This window comes from Podarcis liolepis (genome assembly GCF_965112155.1).
Source record: "Podarcis liolepis genome assembly, chromosome: 7".
Classification (NCBI taxonomy): Eukaryota; Metazoa; Chordata; class Lepidosauria; order Squamata; family Lacertidae; genus Podarcis; species Podarcis liolepis.
The window spans coordinates 74,658,063-74,682,800 of record NC_139561.1 but is presented as its reverse complement, the minus strand read 5'-3'; the positions used below and the strand labels follow the sequence as shown (position 1 = coordinate 74,682,800).

The 24,738-nt window shown below is 46.3% G+C and overlaps 1 protein-coding gene and 1 long non-coding RNA gene across 2 annotated transcripts in view; one reads left to right on the top strand and one right to left on the bottom strand.

Moving 5' to 3' along the window:
• HPN (hepsin) overlaps positions 1 to 13,444 on the top strand; it is a 29,109-nt gene extending 15,665 nt beyond the window's left edge. Inside the window, exons 7-13 of the mRNA XM_083512329.1 lie at positions 467 to 507; positions 2,880 to 3,045; positions 4,427 to 4,617; positions 5,873 to 5,968; positions 7,033 to 7,175; positions 8,934 to 9,098; positions 10,456 to 13,444. Of these exons, the coding sequence (XP_083368455.1) occupies positions 467 to 507; positions 2,880 to 3,045; positions 4,427 to 4,617; positions 5,873 to 5,968; positions 7,033 to 7,175; positions 8,934 to 9,098; positions 10,456 to 10,494 (841 nt within the window). The 3' untranslated portion in view covers positions 10,495 to 13,444. The remainder of the gene's footprint in view (positions 1 to 466; positions 508 to 2,879; positions 3,046 to 4,426; positions 4,618 to 5,872; positions 5,969 to 7,032; positions 7,176 to 8,933; positions 9,099 to 10,455) is intronic.
• A 727-nt stretch (positions 13,445 to 14,171) lies between these two features.
• On the bottom strand, positions 14,172 to 24,729 carry LOC310711006. The gene is made up of 3 exons (XR_014528333.1): positions 22,317 to 24,729; positions 15,731 to 15,805; positions 14,172 to 15,194 (listed from the first exon to the last, which is right to left on the bottom strand). It is a non-coding gene; the product is annotated as an uncharacterized lncRNA (long non-coding RNA).
• Positions 24,730 to 24,738: the final 9 nt, after the last annotated feature.

Genomic DNA, 24,738 nt, shown 5'->3' with positions numbered 1-24,738 from the left:
AAATGTGTGACATTGACATGGCCAAGGTCATTTAGTTCATAATGATACTGGGGGCTGTGTGTAAGCTAGGCTTTTGAAAACAACACCTTCCCCACCCCAGCTCTGCACCAGGAAAAGCCACACCCTATGTGAATTAAAATAAGTGAAAATATCCTTAATGTGCCTATTTTACATCATTCCCCTGCTAGCCACAGGGAACACAAGGGACTTTTACGGCCACTATAAATCCTACTCAATGTGAATTCCAGCTTTCGAGTTAGCGAGAAACTGCACCGTTGCCTCCAGACTTGTCATAAGGCTTAGAATCCTGGAAATCAAATGCAGGTGGAGATGTTCAGGAACATGAACTCTGCACCTGGCAGAAAGCTCAACTTGCAAGGAACCTGGAATACACACGTTCCTGATGAAGGTTCGCTCTCCTTCCTTTCTGCAGCTGAGCCCTCTCCTCTTTCTCTCTCTCTCACAGCGAATGCCCGACAGGCCGATTCCTGGCAACGCTATGCCAAGGTATGGAAACCCCGAACCCTCCCAAGGGCACCGTCTTGATCCACCTGCCTGCGTACAGGTTCTCTCTCTCTCTCTCTCTCTCTCTCTCTCTCTCTCTCTCTCTCTCCCCCCCAGCCTGCTATCTTGACGTTCCTCTAACTCTTTCCCAAGTCTCCTTTTGTTGTCCAAGTGCCATTAACAGCTTTTCGTTTTCTTCTTCTGACCTGCTCACACCTAAACACCCCTTGGGACAGTGGAGGCTGGTCCGTTAGGCCAAATGCCCCACCAACCTCAGCCAGCCAGCCCCCACCTGCCTGCCTCCTTATTTCCAACCAAACCGGGAAGTCCAGAAGGTGGCCCTGACTGCCAGCTGCCAGCTTCCTCCTCCTTAGTCTCACTGCTGCCCTTGTAGAAATCATCAGGGAGGACAGGGGAACTGACATTGGCTCTCTGGCTCCACCTACAGTTGGACTCCCTGCCTTCCACCCTACCAGCCCCAACAAGCACCAGCCATCACTGCCTTTTTAGTTTACTGGCCTTGGTGCTAATGCGAACGTGATCTCACGAAAGCAGACAGAAGCTTTTATCAGAACGAAGAAAGGAAGGCAAGGTCAGCTCTAGCTTTGAGGAAGCCATCCGCAGGGTGCCTTCTGGTGGGCTCCTCTGTTGCCAGCAGGTTTACCCATTAGGAGTGGCTCAATGCCTGGCAGCCGCCATTTAAATTTCCCACAATGCCCCTGACGGCTCTGATGACCTTGTGTGAAATGGAAATCGTGAGTGCCAGTCAGTCAGTGTGTGCGTGAAATTAAAGGGAGCTCAGGGCAGGTGTTGACACTCAGCCCAGCCAGGAACCCCAGTAACTGTCCCCCAAAAGCTGTGTGGTGAAGCTGGGACTGGATAAAGGTTCTAGAAATCTACGGACTCATTAGTTGCCAGTAAATGTTAGAAACCTACATTGCCTCTTATCGAGGAATGGCTAAGGAAATACTATGTGAAGCTTAGGAATGGCAGTCAACACCCTGAGATGGCGGAGAAATCATGGCCTCTGCTTATTGGTCTACCCAATAAACTTGGCCATTTGGCATTTTGTTTTTAAGTTTGCTTGCCTTTTGTGTGGTAACTGCCGAGAAGCACTTCAGTTCCCAGTGTTCCCTGAGAAGAGGGCTTGATGGTTAAACTATTATGGGAGCTGTAGTTCTCTGAGGGGGAATACAGGTCTCCTAATTACTCTTCGGCACCCTCAACAAACGACAGGGCCTAGAATTCTCTGTGGGAAACCATGACTTAGGACAGCATGTGCTTGGGCACGCTGCAGGCCCTGTGGTGAGTGCTGCCCGCCATTTTGCCACCCCCCCCTCAGGGTGACACCCGGGGCGGACCGCACCCCTGCACTCCCCTTCCTATGCCCCTGTGTGGCCCATGGCACTCTCTTCATGCAGCAGAATGAGGTGGCAGGATTCTGAGGCAGGGGTTTGCTTAGTACCATTTCAGGCAGCAGGAGGTGGGTACCACTTAAAAATGCTTCCTGAAATAAAAACTTGAGATGGGAAGTTGGAAACAAAAACACAGACCTATCCCACCGGGGAGAAAACTTCTAACCCAGCTGCTCCCGGTTGTACTAGTTTTCTGCTTGTGGGGATGTTGTGGTTTTTTATGTGCTTAGCATTAAAAAAAAGTTTCCTCCCCAAAAAACCCCCACAACACTTGATGTGGTACAGGCCATTTCCAGATAACTCTGGTCTCTGTCACTGATATGTTGGCGTGTACCGAGGTAAGGGCAAGGAGGAGCCTGGTCCAAACAGGGTCTGCTCCCTTCACATCGGCACATGTGGAGATGGCTGGAACACTTGAATAATAAGGAAACGTCTCATTTGTGGGCAGCAGAGGCTGTGACTGTTTCCTGCTTGGCAGGGGGTTGGACTCGATGGCCCTTGTGGTCTCTTCCAACTCTATGATTCTATGATTCTAGGTCTGTGAATTATTTTGATGGCATGCAAGGGTTGTGTGAACCTCCCCTCTGCATTATGTAGCGTACAGGAGGTAGCGATGACCACCAACTAGCATTGCTCTAAGAGAGGATTAGACAAACTTAGGGATGTTTACAAGGCTTTCATTAGCTACTAGGCCATTGGAACCAGAGTTGGTGTGCATGTTCATGACAGTATTCTGTAGGTCAGGTATGAAACTCAGCTCAAACCCATAGATCTTATTTTGTTCTTTACTCTGCAGCAATTGTGGGAATGGGATAGACTCTTTTTTAAAAAAAGTATCTCAAATCCTAGAGGGTAGCCGGGAAATGGCCCCCAGTTTTAAGTGACGTTACCTGATCACCTGAGTTGTTTCTAGCCAGATCCTGCCCCTTGAAGAACTCATGCCTGTTGTGTTCTTTGCAGACTGTGGACGTAGAAAGTTGTCCGTGGACCGCATTGTGGGAGGACAGGACGCCAGCTTGGGCAAATGGCCATGGCAAGTCAGCCTGCGCTATGATGGGACGCACCTTTGCGGTGGCTCCATCATCTCCAATGAGTGGGTTATCACGGCTGCACACTGCTTCCCAGAGTAAGTCCCTGCCATATCTGTGTTTGCTATTGTGATGGCTCCCAGCTTGGTAAAGTTGCTCCTCTCAGGGCTTGCCCTGATGTTTTAGGGTGTTTACTAAGATGTGTGAACACATCTGAAGGTAGCCCTGTTCAGGGAAGTTTCTAATGGTTGATGTCTTACTGTGTTCTTAATATTTTGTTGGGAGCTGCCCAAAGTCAAATGGGTGATATATTATTAATATTAATATTAATAACAGCAGAAAACATGAAAAATTGAACTGAATGGCCTCAGTTGGCTTCAGTTTTAATTTGTTCCAAAACAGACGTGATTAGAAATGAACGAATCATGGAATTGAAGAGTAGGAAGGGACTTCATCTAGTCCAACCCCCTGCAATGCAGGAATCTCAACTAGATCATACATGACAGATGGCCATCCAACATTTGCTTAAAAACCTCCAATGACCAAGAGGCCACCACCTTCAGAGGGAGTCCATTCCATGGCTGAACAGCTCTTATTGCCAGAAAGTTCTTCCTGGTGTTTAGTCAGAATCTACTTTCTTGTAACTTGAATCCATTGGTTCAGGTCCTAGCCTCCAGAGCAGGACAAAACAAGTTTGCTGCATCTACCATGTGGCAGCACTTGAGATATCTGAAGATGGCTTTCGTATCGCTTCTCAGTTTCCTCTTTACCAGGCTAAACATACCCAGCTCCCTCAACCGTTCCTCATAAGGCTTGGTTTCCAGACCCTTGATCATCTTGGTTGCCCTCCTCTGCACCTGTTCCAGCTTGCCATTATCCTTCAATTGTGGCACCCAGAACTGGATACAGTCTTCCAGATGTGGTCTGAGCAAGGTGGAAGAGAGTGAAACTATTATTTCCCTTGACTGGGATACCAGAATAGCATTGGCTTTTATTATTATTTTTTTTGCTGCTGCTGCTGCTGCACCACACTGTTGACTCATGTTAAGCTTGTGATCTACTAAGACCCCTAGATCCTTTTCACATGTACTATTGTCAATCCAGGTGTACAAATGTGTTTGTTCTGTTGGAGGTTTTCCCATCGGCATCTGGTTGGCCTCTGTGAGAACAGGATGCTGGACTAGATGGGCAACTGGCCTGATCCAGCAACCTCTTCTCATGCACACCCACCCACAGGCCACCATCAACCCTGGCAATGTTGTATAGCTGTCCTCCTCCAATTTCTTTCTGTGTCTTAGGCTGATAGCTCAGTTGGTAGAGCATGAGACTCTTAATCTCAGGGCCATGGGTTCGAGGCCCCACGTTGGGCAAAATATTCCAGCATTGCAGGGGATTGGCCTAGATGGCCCTTGCGTTCCCTTCCACCTCTATGATTAATTTCGATTTTGATTTCAACAAGTCTCCCCCATCTCTCTGCAGGAGGAATCGAGCACCAAGCAGGTGGCGGGTGTTTGTGGGAGCCGTTTCCCAGCGCTCTGCTAAGGGGCTGCAGGTGGGTGTGACAAGCGTCGTGTACCACGGTGGCTACCAGCCCTTCCTGGATCCCAACAGCGAGGAGAACAGCAACGACATCGCCCTGATGCACTTGGCAACGCCCCTTTCCTTTAACGGTGAGAATGTGGTGTCAGGAAGGTGGTTTGGGGAAAGAGTTATTAAGAGCCTGTGGGGCAGGGGTGGGGAATCCGTGAGCCCTGGTTATTGGACTCCTCCTCCCCAAAATCCACCCAGTGAGGAGGGGAGAGGGAAGTTGGGCAGGAAGAAATGTGCTGATGGAGCAATCATAATAGCGCAGTGTTGAGATCCATCCATACGATTCCCAAGCCACACCAGTTATGAGGTTGCTAGCATGATTATATAATAATAATAATAATAATAATAATAATAATAATAATAATAATAAAAAATTTTATTTATATCCCGCCCTCCCCAGCCGAAGCTGGGCTCAGGGCGGCTAACAACAATCAATAGCTCAACATTCTAAAACATTCATAAAATTAATTAAATCAAATTAAAATCAAATTAATGGCAACCATCAAGCAAAATTTTGTGCAGATTGCCAGAGGAGGGGGTCAGGCTGCGCCCTGACAAAAGGCCTGGTGGAACAGCTCTGTCTTGCAGGCCCTGCGGAAGGATGTCAGGTCCCGCAGGGCCCTAGTCTCTTGTGACAGAGCGTTCCACCAGATTGGAGCCGCGGCCGAGAAGGCCCTGGCTCTAGTTGAGGCCAGCCTAACCTCTCTGAGGCCTGGGATCTTTAGGGTGTTTTTATTTATATAATAATAATATAGCATGTCACCTGCCTTGCAACCTTATGATGAAGGGTAAGGGAGAAATCGGAGGAAGGAAGGAATGTACGCTTGCATGTCCTATGGGGCTGCGATGTACCGCAATGCAGAACTTGCCTTTCAAAATAAGGTGAAGGTTGCGCCCAAGCTTCAACTTGGGGCAACCACAGCAGAAAAATGTTAACTCTGCATTCAAAGCCAGTGTTGGGGTTCAACATCTAATGGGTGATGGGCCTGGGCACCTGCACACTGGCAGTGCCAAGCAGCCAGCTGAGTTTTTTGGCTTTCAGGAGAGTGGATGGGTGACAGTATGAGCAACCACAGCTGTCAGAAGAGGCAACAGCCACCATCACCTGCTCTCTCTTCTGCAGTATGTCTGTTTGTGGGAGACTGATTGTGCCTTCCCCAAACTCCCTTTACCCCTCTGGAAAAAACGAGGAGTCAGCCCAGTGCATAATATTCATGTTTCTGAGTGTGTATGTGAGAGACAGAAAAGAAAAACCCATGGATGTGAGTGACCCAGAAGCTAGGAGGCAGGATGAAAAAATTCATTTGCCTTTCGACAATACTTTTCTCCCCACAGAATATATCCAGCCCATCTGCCTGCCAGCTTTGGGCCAGCCTTTGGTGGACGGCAAGATCTGTATCGTTACTGGCTGGGGCAACACCCAGTACTATGGTAAGTACCTCTTGCCACTGCTAAGATGGCAGCAGCTCTTGCAAGGTGTGTTGTGTATCCTTCCCGCTTCTTATGCAAGTACAGAAATGGCTGTGGGCTGCATCATTCACCTGATAACCTCAGAATTCTGTCGGTTCATTTTTTTTTAAAAGCTGCGAGGCTTCAAGGCAGGTTTAATTGATGCGGGCCATTCCTTAAAAACAACAACAACCCAGAAGCCAAAGGGAGAACTGATGTAAGGGCCAATAAAAGCAGAATACAAAGCAAGTAGATGTGGGCTTGCTTGCTCCCCCCCTCCAGTGTCTTTTAGGTTGCGGAACGTAGCCTGCCATGATACAGAATCCCTGTAATTTTGACTATTTCCCCAGTTTATATGCAGATGACATACAGCTCTGGTTAAAAGCGGGTGAGATGAAAAGTGGTGTTCGAGTTGCAGCCCCTTGCATCACTCCAAGCTGCCCATTTTGGCAGCCGTTGCTGCTTCTACTGGGAGTTAATTCCATAGTGTTAACAATTCCCTGTATTCCAGTACAGTGGTACCTCAGGTTAAGAACTTAATTCGTTCCGGAGGTCCGTTCTTAATCTGAAACTGTTCTTAACCTGAGGTACCACTTTAGCTAATGGGGCCTCCTGCTGCCACCACGCTGCCGCCACACAATTTCTGTTCTCATCCTGAAGCAAAGTTCTTAACCTGAGGTACTATTTCTGGGTTAGCAGAGTCTGTAACCTGAAGCGTCTGCAACCTGAGGTACCACTGTATTGTGAGGAAGAGAGATAAACTTCTCTCTGCCTACGTTCTTCACATTGACCCCTTTGCTCGTTGCACTTCCTTGTGGAAGCGAGCATCGCTCTGTGGTGGAGCACACTTTCTGTGTGCAGAAGGCCTCGGCTTCACACCCTGGCATCTCCAAGGATCAAGGGAGCAGGCAATAGGAAAGACCTCTGCCAGAAGTACCGGAGACCTGCTGCCAGCCAGAGCTGACTGCACTGGGTCAATGGACAAATAAGTCTGACCTGTTTACTAAGCCTGCTTTCCTACGGCACTCGGTTCTTCCACTTTGTAGGGCAACAGTCTGACGTGCTGCAAGAAGCCAGCGTGCCCATCATCAGCACCAGTGTCTGCAATAGCCCCGACTACTATGGCAGCCAGATCAGGCCCAGGATGTTCTGCGCTGGCTTTGCTGCTGGCGGAACAGATGCCTGCCAGGTAGGCTGTGCTTGGCAGTGGGCAAGGGCAGGGCTGGGGAGGCAAGGGAATATAAGTTATTGAAGGTGGGCGAGGTGTGGTGGACTGCATTTAGAAAGAGAGAGCAAGGTGTGTGTTTGGCAGAGGTGGAGAACATTTGGTCATCCAGATTTGGCTGGTCTGCATCATTCATCATCCTTGACCATAAGCCATTCTGGCTGGAGCTGACGGGGATCCTGGGGGGGTTGGGGTGGCACAGATTCCCTCATCTTTAGTGTTTAGTAGATTATTTGCTGAACAACAAAGCAGAGCAGGATGCATGGTGAATTTGTTCAGACACGAAGTGACCCAGGCAAAAAATATCATGGGGCTTAGGCCAACAACTCACATTTCTTCCCGACAAGGTTTAATCCCTTAAATCATTTTGGATGCTTTTTCTAATGTGTGTGTTTTATGAGCAAGAGGTAAAGGACAACCAGTGTTGGTTCTGCCAGTTGGCTTCTCTGCCCACTAGAATGGAGGGCAAAGGGCTTTTAAACCCCTCCTTCTTCCTGTGAAGAGCAACAGAGGCTCAGTCAGAATTTCTCCCCTTGTGTGCCCTAGCTGTTGAACGTTGGCCTGCAGGGGACAAAATGTTTACTATGGGAATATTTTTCTTCCGTTTGAAAAAAAACAAACCGTAATGGTGGCCATGAGGGTTTCAGATTAGGATCATGGGGTTGTGACAGCGCATTAAAATTAGAGATTAGGTTTAAAAAATGTAGCACATGTACAAGTTGATCAGACCTGCACACATAGGAAGCAGGAGATTATTATGATAGTCTAAATAACTTTATTGGTTACAAATGCCTGATTGGAGCTGGAATGAGGCATATAACATCCCTGGGGAACATGAATGATGGGGGAAAGGGGCTTACTCTTTCCCTGTGCCATTTCCCTGCTGAAAATTGTCCCTCCAGAACTTAATTCTTGCCCTCAAAGGCACCACTGCAGTTCCAACCCACAGCTGTGGGCTTTGATTGGCCTGTGTTTCTGCTTCAGCACCCTGGCCTTACCTGGTCCACATTTTTAGTTAGAGTGCTATACTATAATTATAAAAAGAATAAGATTAAGAATAATAAATTATTTATATCCCACCCATCTGGTTGGGTTTCCCCAGCCACCCTGGGTGGCTCTCAACATAATAATAATAATAATAATAATAATAATAATAATAATAAGAAGAAGAAGAAGAAGAAGAAGATAAAACATCAAACATTAAAAACTTCCCTAAACAGGGCTGCCTTCAGATGTCTTCTAAAAGTCAGACAGTAGTTTATTTCCTTGACATCTGATAGGAGGGTGTTCCACAGGGAGGGCGCCACTACCGAGAAGGCCCTCTGCCTGCTTCCCTATAACCTCACTTCTCGCAGTGAGGGAACTGCGAGAAGGCCCTCGGAGCTGGACCTCAGTGTCCGAGCTGGATGTTGGAGGTGGAGACACTCCTTCAGGTATACTGAGCCAAGGCCATTTGGGGCTTTATAGGTCAGCACCAACACTTTGGATTGTGCTTGGAAACGTACTGGGAGCCAATGTAGGTCTTTCAGGACCAGTGTTACATGGTCTTGGCAGCCACTCCCAGTCACCAGTCTTGCTGCTGCATTCTGGATTAGTTGCAGTTTCTGGGTCACCTTCAAAGGGAGCCCCATGTAGAGCGCGTTACAGTAGTCTAAGCGGGAGATAACCAGAGCCTGGCAGAATGAGGAAGGGTTGTAACTCCTGGTTTCTTCTGCCCGGCAGGGCGACAGCGGCGGCCCCTTTGTGTGTGAGGATGGCATCTCTCGGACTTTCCGCTGGAGGCTCTGTGGCATTGTGAGCTGGGGCACCGGCTGTGCCCTGGCCAATAAACCAGGGGTCTACACAAAGGTCAATGACTTTCAAGGGTGGATCTATCGTGCCATGAAGGTAAAGGGCACCTGGGGCAGTTGGGTGAATCAGTTGCAGGAAAAGCAACAGGGAGAGGCTTGCGGCACCCTAAAAGTTAATTCAGCGGTTGGCAGCCTTTTGGGGCTGGTGCTTGTGCAATGGGAACGGAGGCAACTGGCTGACAGGCAGTGACTCCAAGCCTCCTTTCTGCAGGGATCAGTTGCACTAGTGAGTGGGAAGTCAGGTCATGCAGCCAGTTCAGCAAGATTGAAAATGATGACTTTCGCTATGCCCAGCCTTAGGCAGGTGTCAGCTGTGATTTGGTGTTTCTGATAGGTATCTTGGCAGCTTAGCCGATCCCAGAAGGCTGATCTCAATCAGCTGACTGCCTCCCTTGCCATTGCGCAATTGGGGAAGGCTCCTGGTTGTGCCTGGGAAGCCCTGTCTACTTGCCAAACAACCAACATCATCACCATCGTATATTTATATGCCACCTATTTGACTGGGTTGCCTGCGCCACTCTGAGCAGGATCGAACAAATTATGAAACCATGGTAAAACATCAAACATTAAAAACTTCCCTATACAGGGCTGCCTTCAGATATTTTCTAAAAGTCAGATAATTGTTTATTTCCTTGACATCTGATGGGAAGGGTTTCCACAAGGTGTCTGGTTCCCTGTAACTTCAGGGAAGAGCCAGTGTGGTGTAGTGGTTAAGAGTGGTAGACTCGTAATCTGGTGAACTGGGTTCACGTCTCGGCTCCTCCACATGCAGCTGCTGGGTGACCTTGGGCTAGTCACACTTCTCTGAAGTCTCTCAGTCCCACTCACCTCACAGAGTGTTTGTTGTGGGGAAGGAAGGGAAAGGAGACTGTTAGCCGCTTTGAGACTCCTTAGGGTAGCGATAAAGCAGGATATCAAATCCAAACTCTTCTTCTTGCAATGAGGGAACTGCTAGAAGGCCCTTGGAGGTGGTTGTCAGTGTCTGGGCTGAATGATGGGGGTGGAGATGCTCCTTCAGGTATACAGGGCTGAAGCTGTTTAGGGCTTTAAAGGCCAGCACCAACACTTTGAACTGTGCTTGGAAACGTACTGGGATGTCACATAAAATGTCAAGCGTAGGGCAGGTTGGTGTGGTTTGAGGGGAAATGGCCTTGTGGGCCAAACCGAAGACCCTGACTGGGCCTGATTAGGCCAGTTGGGGGTTCCAAACCCCTCTGTTACAACGCCCACTGGTTAACTGGTGTCCAGTGTAAAAGATCTCAAGTGAGCACATAACCAGTGCATTGCTGTAGAAGGGCAAGGGAACACCTCTCCTGTCCTCCCAGCACACCTGTCTGTCTGAAGGCCCCAGAAAGATGCACAGCCTGCCTCTCCTTTTGTTTCCCCTCCTACAGACTCACTCCCATGCCAGTGGAATGGTGATCCAGGACTGAAGCCCCGGAAGAGCGACGCTGAGCCGCCTCCGCCTCGCCAACCTCCCCCCCTTCCAGTGTGAGACTGCTGCTTTAAAGAAAACGGGGCGGGGCGGGGCAGAAATGACATTTTACAGAGAACAAACATTGTCCCATCCAACTGTGTGCTCTGGCATAGCCTCGTGGAATAGGGCAGGGGAGCCCTTCTACACTGTGAAGTCACTGCTCCTCGCTGGCCCTTTAAACATCTGCCAATATGATGCCTTTGCTTTGCCAGCCTATCAAAGGGGTGCTTCTGGTTCTTTAATGGCCCATCTAGGAATGAGGGTCGGCCTTGCTTCCCAGGACACCTGCGACTGGCTAATCTGTGGTTGCTTTGGTGTGGCTCATCACCCAGATCACACGAACGTGAGACCCTTAAAGTATTGAATTCTGGCAGGTCAAGAATTTCAAAAGCAAAGGCCCAATCCTTGGAAGTTTTTCCCAGCTATAAAGAAGGGCAGAAGCTGCATTTAAAGGGAACCCCCACAGCAACTTCTCACACTACCCCAGTATACACTCAGGATGGATGAAACCATCATGATTTCTGACTTGAAACTGGGGTGTCCTGATTGTCCTGATTTCAAGGCTTGGTCCCCCCCCCCAGTTCCGCCCCAGCAGCGGATCCTGCCTCCCTGCCCCTTGCAACATGGCAGCCAGCTACGAGCTTGACAGTGCGGCTGGATGATGTCATTTCCCAGGATGCCGCTGGAAGCTGAGACACACACAGAGAGACAGAGAGGCAGAGCATGGGCTTAAAAGGGCTGTGGTGCAGATTGGAGCCAGCAGCGGTGGGGGAGAGTCTTGAGCTGCTAGCAGGGTGGGGAAGAGGTCGGTGGGAAAAGGAATGGAGGGCTTGGTGCCGCCCAGTAACTTGCGAGGTGGAAGCAGTGCCTCTGAGCATGTACAGAATGCACACATGCATATTTCTACCCCTCCTCCCACTCCCCCTCAGCCAGAAACGCCTTGCATTCTTCAGATAAAAATGCCCTGATTTCCATCTGAGGAATATCGGAGGGTATGCCCCAAGCCTTGTTCTGTGGACCTTTGGCTCTCAGGTGATTTTGTCAGGTGATTTTTCTAGGTCATTGGTCTCCAAATGGTAGGTTGTACCCTAAGATGAGATTGGTTGTGCAAGTGATACCACCACCATTTTCGTATATTTTTTAAAAAAATTGTTCAGGGGTTTTAAAGAGCAAATGTCGTAAGACAGACTTGGAGAGCATATGTGTTGTGCTATACCATGAATAACAGAACGTACCACAGGAGGCTCAGATCTAGAAGGGGAAACAGTTGAACTGACGACAGGAAGTCTTGAGGAGGAGATATTCCCTTACTGCAGTTTGCTAAGGGCAAATTTGGAACACAATAGAAGCAGACCCATGCAGAGGGGGTAGGGCGTTGGGTTCGCTTGCCCTGGGTCTCAGAGGGCTAAGCCAGCCAGTGCCACCGCCACCCCCCTCCCCCTGCCAGGGACCGGCTGCTGTTTTGTTTGAGTTGATGACTCAAGACTTCCGCCCCAGGCCTCAGACATGGGCCTGAGTAAAAGAGTTTACTTCCACTTACCTGAAGTTTGCAAGCATTTTTAGGGAAACTGACAGGACCAATAGAAAGTGGGCCCACGTTTTATATGAGGGCAAAATATCAATATCTGACCCAAAGAGCCTCATTTGGAGTCCGGGGAGGATATTACTGAGGGCTGGATACCCTCAGCCAGTCTCCCGTTTCCCTTCTGGATGGGAAGATGTCAGGAAGGATTGACCAGCTGTTCGGTGCATTTTCCATCTGTCCTTTTAACAAGATTGAGTACATTTTGGGGAGGGCTTTATTAGGGTACTTTTAGCCCTCCAGTACAGACTTAAGAGTTATGTTTGTATATTCCGTTGAGGATCTGTTGCTGCCCCCACTCTAGCATTGTCCACAGGTGAAAATAGCCACCAATAATGTTGAATCTGATGGTTTTCCTCCATCACACGCACATTGTAGACTTGGAAAAAAAGCCTAGCTTCTGGTATTAATCTGTTATTGTCTACATACAGAATGGGTGTACTCTATCTCTGCATCCCCATGATAAAAAAATCTGTTGTATGCACTGGGAAATTAAGAACCAGAAACTGCTTCAGTTTCGTATTAGAAGTTCCATTAAGGATTATTTTGGGTCTGCACACAAGTGATACACCGGCCTTCCCAAACCTGATAACCTCCATAAGCTTTGGACTACATTTCCCACCATGCCTGAGCCCATTGCCCCTGGTGGCTGATGGGAGTTGTAGTCTAGTCCAATGCATCTGCAGAGCACCAGCTTGAGGAAGGCTGTTGGAATCAAAGGGTAACTTCAGAAGAAGCTGAAATAAAAACATGTGGTTCGCCTATCATAGAATCGTAGCAATGCAGAGTTGGAAGGGACCCCAAGTGTCACCTAATTCAGTTCCCTGCAATGCAGGAATCCTGCTCACTGCCATCTCTGGGTGGGCTTGAACCACCAACCTTTTGGTTGACAGCCAGATGCACTAACCCATTGAGCCACTGGAGCATATGAATAAGCCCTGCTGGCTCAGGTCAAGGGTCAATCTCATCCAGCCTTTCTCTCTCTCTCACACAGCTGCCTGTGGGAAGCCCATGTGCAAGGCCTGAGGGCAATGGTGCTCTCTACACTTGTGATTCTCAGTAGCTGTTATTCAGAGGCATGCTGCTGTCTTCAGCATTGGAGGCGCACAGCCATTGTGGCCTTATCCTCCACAGAGTTGCCTACATACAGTAATAACCCATCTGGGGCCAGGAAGTATCCCAGAACAGTCCTCTATTATGTCTTCTGATACTGTAAATAGATAACTATGTTGGGTCTCCTTTGGGACCATGGATCAGTTCACTTAGCTTGTATATATTTGTGTAATTATGTCAATTACAGTAAATAAAACCTGTTTTGATTATAGATGGTTCTTGGATTATCTCACAGACATTTTAGGATCCCCCTCCAAGCCCTAAACAAGGAGCCTCCTGACTTGCACATCAGTATTGTGTCCCTTGTTTTTGGGAGTGCAGAATGAGGGACACAGTCCCCTCCCCCCAGCAAAATACACCATTTTGAATACCTGCAAAATTCAATGCTGCTCTAGTATCCTGCAAGGAAGGATGGGCAGCAAGTGTTAATTCACAGTAGTGGGAGGGAAGCTTTTACAGTGGTACCTCAGGTTAAAAACTTAATTCATTCTGGAGATCTGTTCTTAACCTGAAACTGCTCTTAACCTGAGGTACCACTTTAGCTAATGGGCCTCCCGCTGCTGCCGTGGCGTGATTTCTGTTCTTACCCTGAAGCAAAGTTTTTAACCTGAGGTCCTATTTCTGCGTTAGCGGAGTCTGTAACTTGAAGCGTCTGTAACCCGAGGTACCACTGTATAGAGGGAGAAAATTCCCCATTCTGCACCAGAAAACAAATCACAACTGAACACCATTGCATGGGATCAGGGCCATAGCTAGGGGGTGGTGAGGTGTGCCCCTGCCAGGGGCGCACATGAGGGGGAGGGCACAAAATCGGCTTAAAGATATGTCCATAAATATGTCTATAAATAAAAATATTTGTTATTGCCTCATAAGAAAAGGTTTTAAATAGAGGGTGAATTGAATGAGTGGAAGGGGGGTGTTGGAGGAGAGGTGAAAGAAGAGCTAATTTGTCCATGGATAAGGGGCACAATCTGGATAGTTCTGCCAGGGGCGCAAGCTCACCCAGCTATGGCTCTGCATGGGATGCCAATAATCTGTTTGCCAATGGCAGGAGCTGGGCAGATAGATGATGGAGAAAGGTTTTGTGAGGCCCACAGCTAGCTGAGAAGATGTACAGGCTAACACCAGGCCCCTGCCCCCTTGTAGAAGCAGCTGTCTTTAAAAGACTGCTTTGGGAGGTACTTTCCTTAAGGACTAGGCCCCACCAGGGCTATAGATCACCTGCTTTTCACTGGTGCTGGAGAAGGGAGGGTTAAAAGGCCAGCCTGCCTGCCTGGGATGGCACAAAAGGGATGGACTGGGTGGCTCTGTGCCAGCACAGCTGTGCCCACCAGCGGACTTGCTGCAGCACCATTCCAGGTCAGAGACTGTTTTTGTTTGTGAGTGTTAAGCCAGAGAGACAGAACAGAGATTTAGCTAGCAGGGCTGGTTCACCCATGAAGTGATGTCATGTGCCCCCCCCCGGGATCCATGGGGGACAGCAAATGTGGCCCCCACGGCTGCTGTGGTTGTTGCAGCTGCAGCCACTGTATCTCCAGCTGTTGCTGCTTTCCCACACTGGTGAGTATTGAAGTGTATATCGAATGAGAGAGGCACTACATACATCAGCAGGACAGTTTATGCAGTGGCCTTTGCAAACTATGATTGTCGGTGGCACGATTTTCTAATTTGTTTCAGGCGCCAAAATGTCTTGGGTGAGACCTGGTTGCTAGTACTCTATACATCGTGCTGTTCCCCAGAGGCTCTTGAAAGCGTCAGTGTAGAGATCCCACCAGAACAGAACAAAACAAACAACCAACAGAAAAACACCTATTCAAGTGGGCGGAGAAGAACATTCTGTCAATCAAATCCGAACATGTCGCCAGGATGGAAAACGAGGAGGCAGATTGGCTCAGCCGGCAAACCATCTCAGAGGTGGAATGCAAACTCCACCCCCGCCGACTTCCAACAGATGGTCAGACCTCACCTGGAGTACTGTGTCCAGTTCTGGGCACCACAATTCAAGAAGGACACTGACAAACTGGAACGTGTCCAGAGGAGGGCAACCAAAATGGTCAAAGGCCTGGAAACGATGCCGTATGAGGAACGGCTAAGGGAGCTGGGCATGTTTAGCCTGGAGAAGAGGAGGTTAAGGGGTGATATGATAGCCATGTTCAAATATATAAAAGGATGTCACATAGAGGAGGGAGAAAGGTTGTTTTCTGCTGCTCCAGACAAGCGTACACGGAGCAATGGATCCAAACTACAAGAAAGAAGATTCCACCTAAACATTAGGAAGAACTTCCTGACAGTAAGAGCTGTTCGACAGTGGAATTTGCTGCCAAGGAGTGTGGTGGAGTCTCCTACTTTGGAGGTCTTTAAGCAGAGGCTTGACAACCATATGTCAGGAGTGCTCTGATGGTGTTTCCTGCTTGGCAGGGGGTTGGACTCGATGGCCCTTGTGGTCTCTTCCAACTCTATGATTCTATGATTCTATGATTCTAAGATAGTGGAAGACTTCGGAGAACCAGTCGTGGATCTGTTTGTCACCCCACTGAACACTCAGATGTACAGATTCGTGTCTCGCTTCCGACTTCCGGTGGCGCGCGTCTCCGGTGCGAGAAGGGATTCGGCCAGGAGCACGAACCCAGTCCGACAAACAGGGGGAAAAGGGGGTGCTAGAGGGCGAGAGCACCCCAGAAACATGTCCGGAGGGTGTCCGGAGGTACAGGGAGCCAGCTGAGACCGGCTCGCACCGCTGTCAGGCAACCCTTGTAAGGTGAGGAGAACAGCGGCGTTGAGCAACTGGTCCTAGGCAGCCATTTCCTCCCCCCCGAACAGCGGACAGCCCAGCCCTCGCCGGAGATTAGCGCTCCGCTTCCAAGAGTAAGGAACCCGGGAACGGATTTAAAGTGAAGGTTTAACAATTTTAAAAGAACTTTAAAACTAAAACCCCGGGGAGAGAAAAAGCAAAGCTACAGGGGTTCAGCCGTTACCAGGAATCGGCGGAAACGCAGAGAAACTGCAGAGCAGAGATAAGTGTACTGAGCTGCCACTAGTGTCTATTTTGTTTCCCTGAAAGACTTGTATACAAAAACAGCGGACCCTCTTTAAAAAAGAGGTGCCTAAACAGGGAACAGAAGATGAAGTTATTAACTCAAAACCATTTGTAAAAACGAAAGGGACGCCGGAACGCCATCCCCTCCGCGTAACGCCCAGCGGGAAAGCGGAAGAGAAGCGCCAGCGGTGCCATTAGTGAGAGAAGAACGTACATAACTGCAATCTAGCAATACAGACGTACCTGATCTAAAAAACCTTGTGGATGTGCTTCTGTCCGTCTCCTGACGCAACAGTGAAGAGTTGGGTGTGTTTGCGTCACCTAATTCCTGGCGACTGCTCAACGACTGGGAATGATTGGGAAATAATTTTTTACTCTGTGCTGCCGGACTACTTAGTTTAATTGCGCGGTGTGCCTACCTCCAGAATTCAGCAGCGATAGAGAGAGCCACCTAGCGGACAGAGTGTTTACTGCGATTGGAACTTTCCATTTCGACCCTATCCTCTCCTCTTTATTCTCTTCTACCCCTGCAGTCTTGCGCCCATCCCCCCGGTCTCCCTCTCCTCCTCTCCCCTCCCTCCCCCCCTCTCTCATTTCTCCTCCCTATGGTCTCTTTCAGGTAGAACGGATTGGGGATTTTTGATGGTGAAACCCTTTATCCGTTAATTGTAGAACTAATTCCCCTGAAAAACTTTAAGAACTCACTGTGTCGACCGAAGTATATTCCTTATTGCGAATACAAAATCCTCTAACCTTTCGAACTCGAAGACTTTAGGACTTTTACGGATATCCCCAAGGATGCAGTAAGGCGAAAAGAATAAGCCGACCTCTATGCAACTCAAAGACTGTTAAATGACTGTTAAATAAGCCGACCTCTGTGTAACTTAAAGACTGTTAAATGACTGTTAAATAAGCCGACCTCTGTGTAACTTAAAGACTGTTAAAAACTGAGGGCCGGGGCCAATTAGGCAAACAGGTAACTGCTCTGGAGTGCTGTAACCATATTGTGTTTTAAGTTTAGGCTACCTTCTAAATCTAAGAATGTCAAATACTGGGAAAAGACCCGAAGGGGGAACGCCAGTGGATAGGAAGGGATCAAAGCAAGAAGGGGACTTTAGAGCAGAGATACTAAGAATGTTTGCGGAGATAAAAGAGAGTGAGAAAAGTGTTGAGCGCAAACTAGAACAAGTAGAACATAGAATTGGGGAAGTGGACAAAAAGCTAGACGAAACAGTTAACGAACTGAAAAGTCAAATGAAAGAGGTATTTAGGAGGACACAGTCAGTGGAGGAAGGTCTGAAAAAGACAAAAGTAGAATTGAAGGAAGTAAGACGCGAGGAAGAAAGAATCAAAGCTGAGATACTGGATTTGAACAAAAGTCAAGAAGATTTGAAAGACTGGATTGCCATGAACGAACTAAGACAGAGGGAGGCTAATCTTAGGATGAGAGGTATACCTGAAGCTCAGGGAGAAAATATAAAGGAGAAACTAACAATAGAACTAGCCCTCTGGTTGGAGATACCAACAGAAGAGGCAGAAAAGGCAATACAATCGGCTTTCAGGTTGAAAGCCAAGCTTCCAAAGAATAAAAAATTCGTAGGAGACTGCCTAATTATATTCAAAGATAAGGAAATAAAAAATAAAATTCTCCACAAGAATAGAGAGAAAAGATTTAATATTGGAGGAAATAACATAATAATCTTCAAAGACATTCCTGTCAGGCTTCTAAAGCGTAGAGACTCCTACAAAGAATTGGTACAGATACTCAAAAGAAATAATATCGAGTTTAAATGGGAGTTTCTGGAAGGCGTCTCCTTTACATATAGGAGCAAGAGACAAAAATTGACAAATCCAGGAGAAACAGATAAATTCCTAAGGAAATATAAAGAGTTAAAACCGCAAAGAGAGGGGGGTGGAGGGGGGGCGGGATTGGGGGGGACTCGGAGGGAGGGGCGGAGAGCTCGGGGGGGAGGGGGGGAGGGAAGAGGGACTGAAGAGGAAGCTTAAAAGGAATCAACAGTTGTCTTTCCCTTTCCCTTAATTAAATCGTAATGGCGTTAAAGGTGTTTAGTTGGAATGTTAATGGGATGAATGATAAAGGAAAAAGGAACCGAATTGAGCACATTCTGAAGAAGGAAGGTTTGGACGTCATCTGTCTCCAAGAGACACACATAGCGAGGAAACATAAAAGAACTCTGATTAATCAAAGACTGGGGAATGAATTTATATCCTCAGACCAGAGTAAAAAGAGGGGAGTGGTTATCTATATAAACAAACAAATTGAAGCGAAACATCTATTCAAAGATGAAGAAGGAAGGATATCAGCAGTACAAATAAATTGGCAGGGAGAAAAGATAATAATAGTCGGAATATATGCGCCCAACGTAAATAAGTCAGAATTTTATGGGAGGCTGGAAGAAAGGCTATCTGACTACGCCGACCAGAAAATTATACTATTAGGAGATATGAACGGCGTGGTGTCGTTAGAACTGGACAGATTGAGGGACACAAAGGGTGAAGAAGGGAAACTACCTAGAACTTTCTTCTCTTTGGCCCAAAATTGCAATTTAGTAGACATTTGGAGGTTCAAATACCCCCTAGAAAAGCAATATACCTTCCATTCAGAACCTAACGATTCATCATCAAGATTAGACCAGATATGGATTTTGAAAGAGTTAGTCCCAAGATCTGTACGGGTGGAGATCCAGGCCAGAACAATTTCGGATCATAACCCAATAAAAATGGAATTGAAAGGGCAAGAAAGCAGACTAATCAGATGGAAACTGAAGGATTATCTGTTGGATGACCAAGAGGTAGTAGAAAAGGCTCGAAACAGACTAAAAGAATACTTCGAAGATAACTTAGGCAATAATATAAAGTCAAGGGTGGTATGGGATGCAGGAAAGGCGGTGATGCGGGGTTTTTTTATTCAACAAAGTGCAATCAAGAATAAAAAAGGGAAAAAGGGAAAAAAGAAATTATACAACAATTAGCAGAGAACGAACAGAAATTAATCAAAAACCCAAAAAATAAGAAAATAAAAGAGAATATAAAAGTCCTACAATCCCAATATACAATGCTGATAAACAGAGAGATAGAATGGAAAATTAAAAGACTGAGACAGAGGAACTTCGAACATGCTAACAAAACAGGGAAGTTACTAGCTTGGCAGCTGAAAAAAAGAAAGGAACAGAATACGATAAACAGGATTGTGGTGGAAGGAGTAGAGATAAACAAACCTAAAGAAATAAGGAGAGCCTTTTTGGACTTCTATGGAGGACTTTTTAGAAATACAGAAAAGAATCAGACGAAGGAAATAGAGAGATACCTTATATCTAAGAACATCAATAAGATTCCCGCAGTAGATAAAGAGAAACTAAACGCCCCAATCGAGGCGGAGGAAATAAAAGCAATAATAACAGACTTAAAAAATGGGAAAGCCCCAGGCCCAGATGGGTTTACTAGTAGATACTACAAAGAGATGGAATCGGTTCTGCTGAATCCACTACAAGAAGTAATGAACAACATTTTAAAGGAAAAAGAAATACCGGAGACGTGGAAGGAGGCATTGATCACATTAATTCCAAAGCAAGATTCAGATTTAGAGCAAATCAAAAACTACAGGCCGATTTCCTTACTAAATATAGATTACAAGATCTTTGCGGGAGTCCTGGCAAGAAGACTTAAAGCCACTTTGGTAAATAGTATCCATAGAGACCAAGCCGGTTTTTTGCCGGGTAGGCAAATGAAAGACAACTTAAGAAATATCATAAACATTATAGAATATCTAACAGAAAGGTGTGATAAACAAGGTTTACTGCTATTCGTAGACGCTGAGAAAGCGTTTGATAACGTAAACTGGGAATTCCTGTTGAAGCAACTAGATCATATGGAAGTAGGTACTGAATTTTTCAATGGTATAAAAGCAATATACACGGAACAGAGAGCAAGATTGATAATAAATAATGTAGAGACGGAAGAAATAACAGTAACTAAAGGAACAAGACAAGGATGCCCACTGTCCCCACTGTTATTTATAATGATACTAGAGGTTCTATTAAATTCCATCAGAGACAACAAAGGAATTAAAGGCATCAGGGTCGGCCAGCACGAGCACAAAACTAAAGCTTTTGCGGACGATCTGGTCGTAACAATGGAAGATCCATTGGATTCAACGAAAGAGGCACTTAAAGAATTCGATCAGTTCGGGGAAGTAGCAGGCTTTAAATTAAATAAAAGGAAGACAAAAATATTAGCTAAAAATATGCAGGCAGATGAAATTAAGGAATTACAAAGAGAAATAGAAATAGATGTAACAAAGAAGGTGAAATACTTAGGGATATGGGTAACACCAAAAAACATAGATTTATTCAAAAACAATTACGAAACGGTATGGAAAGGAGTGAAGAAGGATATAGAAACGTGGGGTCGGCTTAGACTGTCATTCTGGGGTAGAATAGCCACAATTAAAATGTCGGTACTTCCAAGACTCTTATTTCTTTTTCAAAATATTCCGATTATCAAAGGTACAAAGATATTTAAAGCCTGGCATAGAGAGATCTCCAGATTCATTTGGCAGGGGAAGAAGCCGAGAGTAAAGTTCAAAATATTGACGGATACGAAAGAAAGGGGAGGCTTCGCCCTACCTGATTTGAAAATATACTATGAGGCATCTTGCTTATGTTGGGTTAAGACATGGATAAAACTAGAAGACAGGGAAGTGTTAGACTTAGAGGGTCACGATAACCGATACGGGTGGCACGCCTATCTGTGGCATGGGCGGAAGAAGGGCCACAAAGGATTTGGGAATCATATATTTAGGGGCCCTCTGTTGGAGGTTTGGGAAAGGTACAAGGACATGCTTGAACCCAGAACACCCCAATGGTTATCTCCATTAGAGGTTATGGCTATCAAAAAGATCAATATGGGAGCCAACTGGGCAACCTACGAACAACTGTTAATGAAGGAGGAAGGAAAGTGGAAAATGAGGCCGTATGACCAGGTTAAACCTCAAGTATATGATTGGCTGCATTACCACCAGATAAATGATATGTTTAGGAAAGACGTCAAAGATAAAGGCTACGCCGACAAAAATTCCAGATTCCAAACTGAGATCTTGGGGAATAATACAAAAATATTATCTAAAATGTATAAGTATTTACTGGACTGGAACTTAGCTGACGAGGAGGTCAAGGCGGTAATGACACACTGGGCCAGAGATTTCGGTCGTAACATTTATTTCGAAGAGTGGGAAAAACTCTGGAAACAACATCTTAAATTCACGGCCTGTGTGTCACTTAAAGAGAACCTAATGAAAATGTTTTATCGCTGGTACTTGACCCCGGTTAAACTAGCCAAAATGTACGGATCCTGTAACAAATGCTGGAAATGTAAGGAAAGGGAGGGGACCTTCTACCATATGTGGTGGGAATGCCGAAAGGTCACAGAGTTTTGGGAGAGTGTATATAATGAATTGAAGAAAATGCTAAGATACACCTTTGTCAAAAGACCCGAGGCGTTCCTGCTAGGTTTGGTAGGAAAGGAGATAAAGAAGAAAGACTACAAATTGTTCCAGTATGCAACAACGGCAGCAAGGGTCCTAATAGCTAAAAATTGGAAACAAGAGAGTTTACCGACAACGGAGGAATGGAGATCCAAACTATTAGACTATGTGGAGATGGACAGGATGACAGGTAAAATTAGATATATAAAAGATCAGAGGTTTGTTAAAAATTGGGAAAGTTTTACGAAATATCTGGAAAGCCTAATTGATGAACAGACAACGCTAGTAGGTTTCAAAGGTGCTCTGTAAGAGGTAAAGGGTAATGCCAAAAGAAAATGGACGAATGAGAATGACTTATGGCATTACAAACATGGAAACGCGGATGTACTGTTTATTGGTATTTTGGACGGTTCGTGGAATGACTGAAGGAAGTCTTATTTTTTCTTTTAGTGAATTAATATGAGTATCGATACAGCTTATTCTGTGCTTTGATTTTTGTAAACCAATAAAAATTATGCATGAAGATTCGTGTCTCGCTTCCACTCACAAGAAGTGCAGGGAATGAACATGGGAACAACCGATTGGCTACAGGGGATGCTATATGGTCCCCGCCTCACATTCAGCCTTCTGGCAAGGACAAAAAATATCCTTAAAAAATATCCTTAAAAAAATAAATTAAGATAAAATGAAATAAAACAAGCAAGAGATGACTCTTCCCTCTCACTGGTCTGCAATGACAAAAAAGTCCTTGCTGGGCTTACCTGCAAAGCACAGGGCTGCAGTGGAGCAATTTCAGTAAAAAGGTGACTTTTTAAGTTAAGGAAGATGTAACAAGTCTCTTACTGCTGATGTGCTACCGTGCACAGCAACTACAGTGTGGCAATTTAGTTTGTGCAACAAAGGGAGAAGCTTTCCTCCCTAGCTTGGTTGGGGAAAGGGGAGGATTAAAGGGCTGTTTTGGAGGTTGTAAAAGGTTCAAGTTCCCCAAGAGCCCGATCCTCTAGGGTAGTGGCCTGATAAAATGGAGGGGGAAAGAAGAAAGGGACATCTAGAGTGGGAGTTTGGGAAACTGTCGTCGAGAAGCACTCCAAGATAAAGAAAACATAGAAAAATATGGTAAGTTGAAGCCAAACAAATCCAATTCAATCAAAAGAAAAAGAAAGGAAATCCAGAAGGGGAAAAAAAATAAGAGAGCTTCAGCACACAAGGATCTTCCTTTCCAGCTGGTAGGCAGGCAGTCTTGGATGTGGTGAATCCTTTCATGGGGTAATGTTGTGGGACTTCAGTATCAATGCCAAGGCTTCCTCAAATGGACCAGCTGGGGATTTCATGGCCTCCATGGTGTTGTCTCAGTACATCTGTGGTCTAATCAGAACTCCTCATGCAAAAAGCTGGTTCTGGGTCATGATCAGGACCACAGCAGGTGTCTGGGAGGGATGAAACTCCTCTACCCACCCTCTCGGCCTGAAATTTGCAAAAGCAAAATACTGCGTAAAGCAGGTTATTAAAGTAGCATGCTGTTCGGTCCCGACAGATTTATCCAAAGTCTCCTTGATCAGCTACACCATGCATTGATAGCTCCCATTAGCAGCAGGGAGGGGTAAGAAATCAAATCCTTTTCTGATTTGAAGGTGAGCCTACAAAATTCACACTTTTCGCAAACGGGCACTTTCCTGAATTTTGCAACGCAGTTCTGAATCCAAGTAATGTAGACAAAAATGCCTTCACTAGGGTAAAGAATGCATCTTGTGAGTCTTGTAGAACCTGCCTAGCAGTCAGGCCTCTTCCCCCTCACCTAGGAGGGTGGGGCCCTGACTGACCAAAGCTAGAAAAGACGGGGGCTGTTCAGCACCTTGAATACCATCTTGTCTGTGGGTCCTGACTGACTGACTGACTGACTGTAGCTTTGGAAGCTGAGCTGGCTGAAAAGACCTTTGGGTTGGGGTATGCTGGTTTCGGTGTTGTTATCATGGCCCCAGCTATCTAAAGTTTTTAATTGCTTTAATTAATTTTAATTGTTTTAACTGGGTTTTAACTTGCACGCATTTAAGTACAGGTATAATTCTTTGGTACGTGGTGGCGGTGGATCTTTGGGGTCCATAAGGGTGGGAGATTGTGGATGCCCCAAAGAACTAAACGTATGCCCTCTAGTGTACAGAACTTCTTATTTGGAGGTCCTGATGCAGATTCTAAGCCTGCCATGTTGTATGTAGACAAAAAGTTAATGTATGTTTTTGCTGTCTTCTAAATTCTAATTCCAAAGCCACAGTGTGCGAGTAGGTTCACAAGCAGTTATGCATGTGTGTGTATGGAGCGGTGTGTGCCTTGCTTTAGGCAGGTGTGACTATGGTGCTGTATTCTCTTCTTTCTTTAAAGCGATTTTCCTTCAGTTGATGCATAGTAATCTAAGGCAGGCACGTCCAACTCCCAAGAGACTGCAATCTACTTCCACTATAAAAAAACAAAAACTGGCAGTGATCTACCCATTGAATTGACGAAAGTTGGAGGAAGACCCAAAGCTGTTGATGAGCTTTTTTGGGGGAGCACAAGTTGTTGAGCTTTTCTGGGGAGCTAATGTTGAACTTTTTGGGGGGAGCCGAACTTGCTGAGCTTCTTCGGGGGAGCCAAAAATTGATTGACCAGTAGATCACAATTGACTAGTTGGGCATGCCTGATCTAGAGGATGTGAATGGGGCTTATTTCCTAATGGAGGTGATGGAGATTTGAGTTCATTGTGCATCTAATTTGTGCCCATAATCTTATTGAGATTTGAAAGGCTAATATGATCTGTATTCAGAACTGAGTTCCTTGGATTCCCCCCCCCCCAGCCTGGTGGCACCACTTGAATATCCATTCTTGGCCCATTTCCACCTCCTGAACTCTTCCCTTCCTCCTGCTTCCCAGTTTTCCCCAGAGTTGGGCTCTAAAACAGTCGCTACCTAAAAATTACTAAGGATGTGGCATT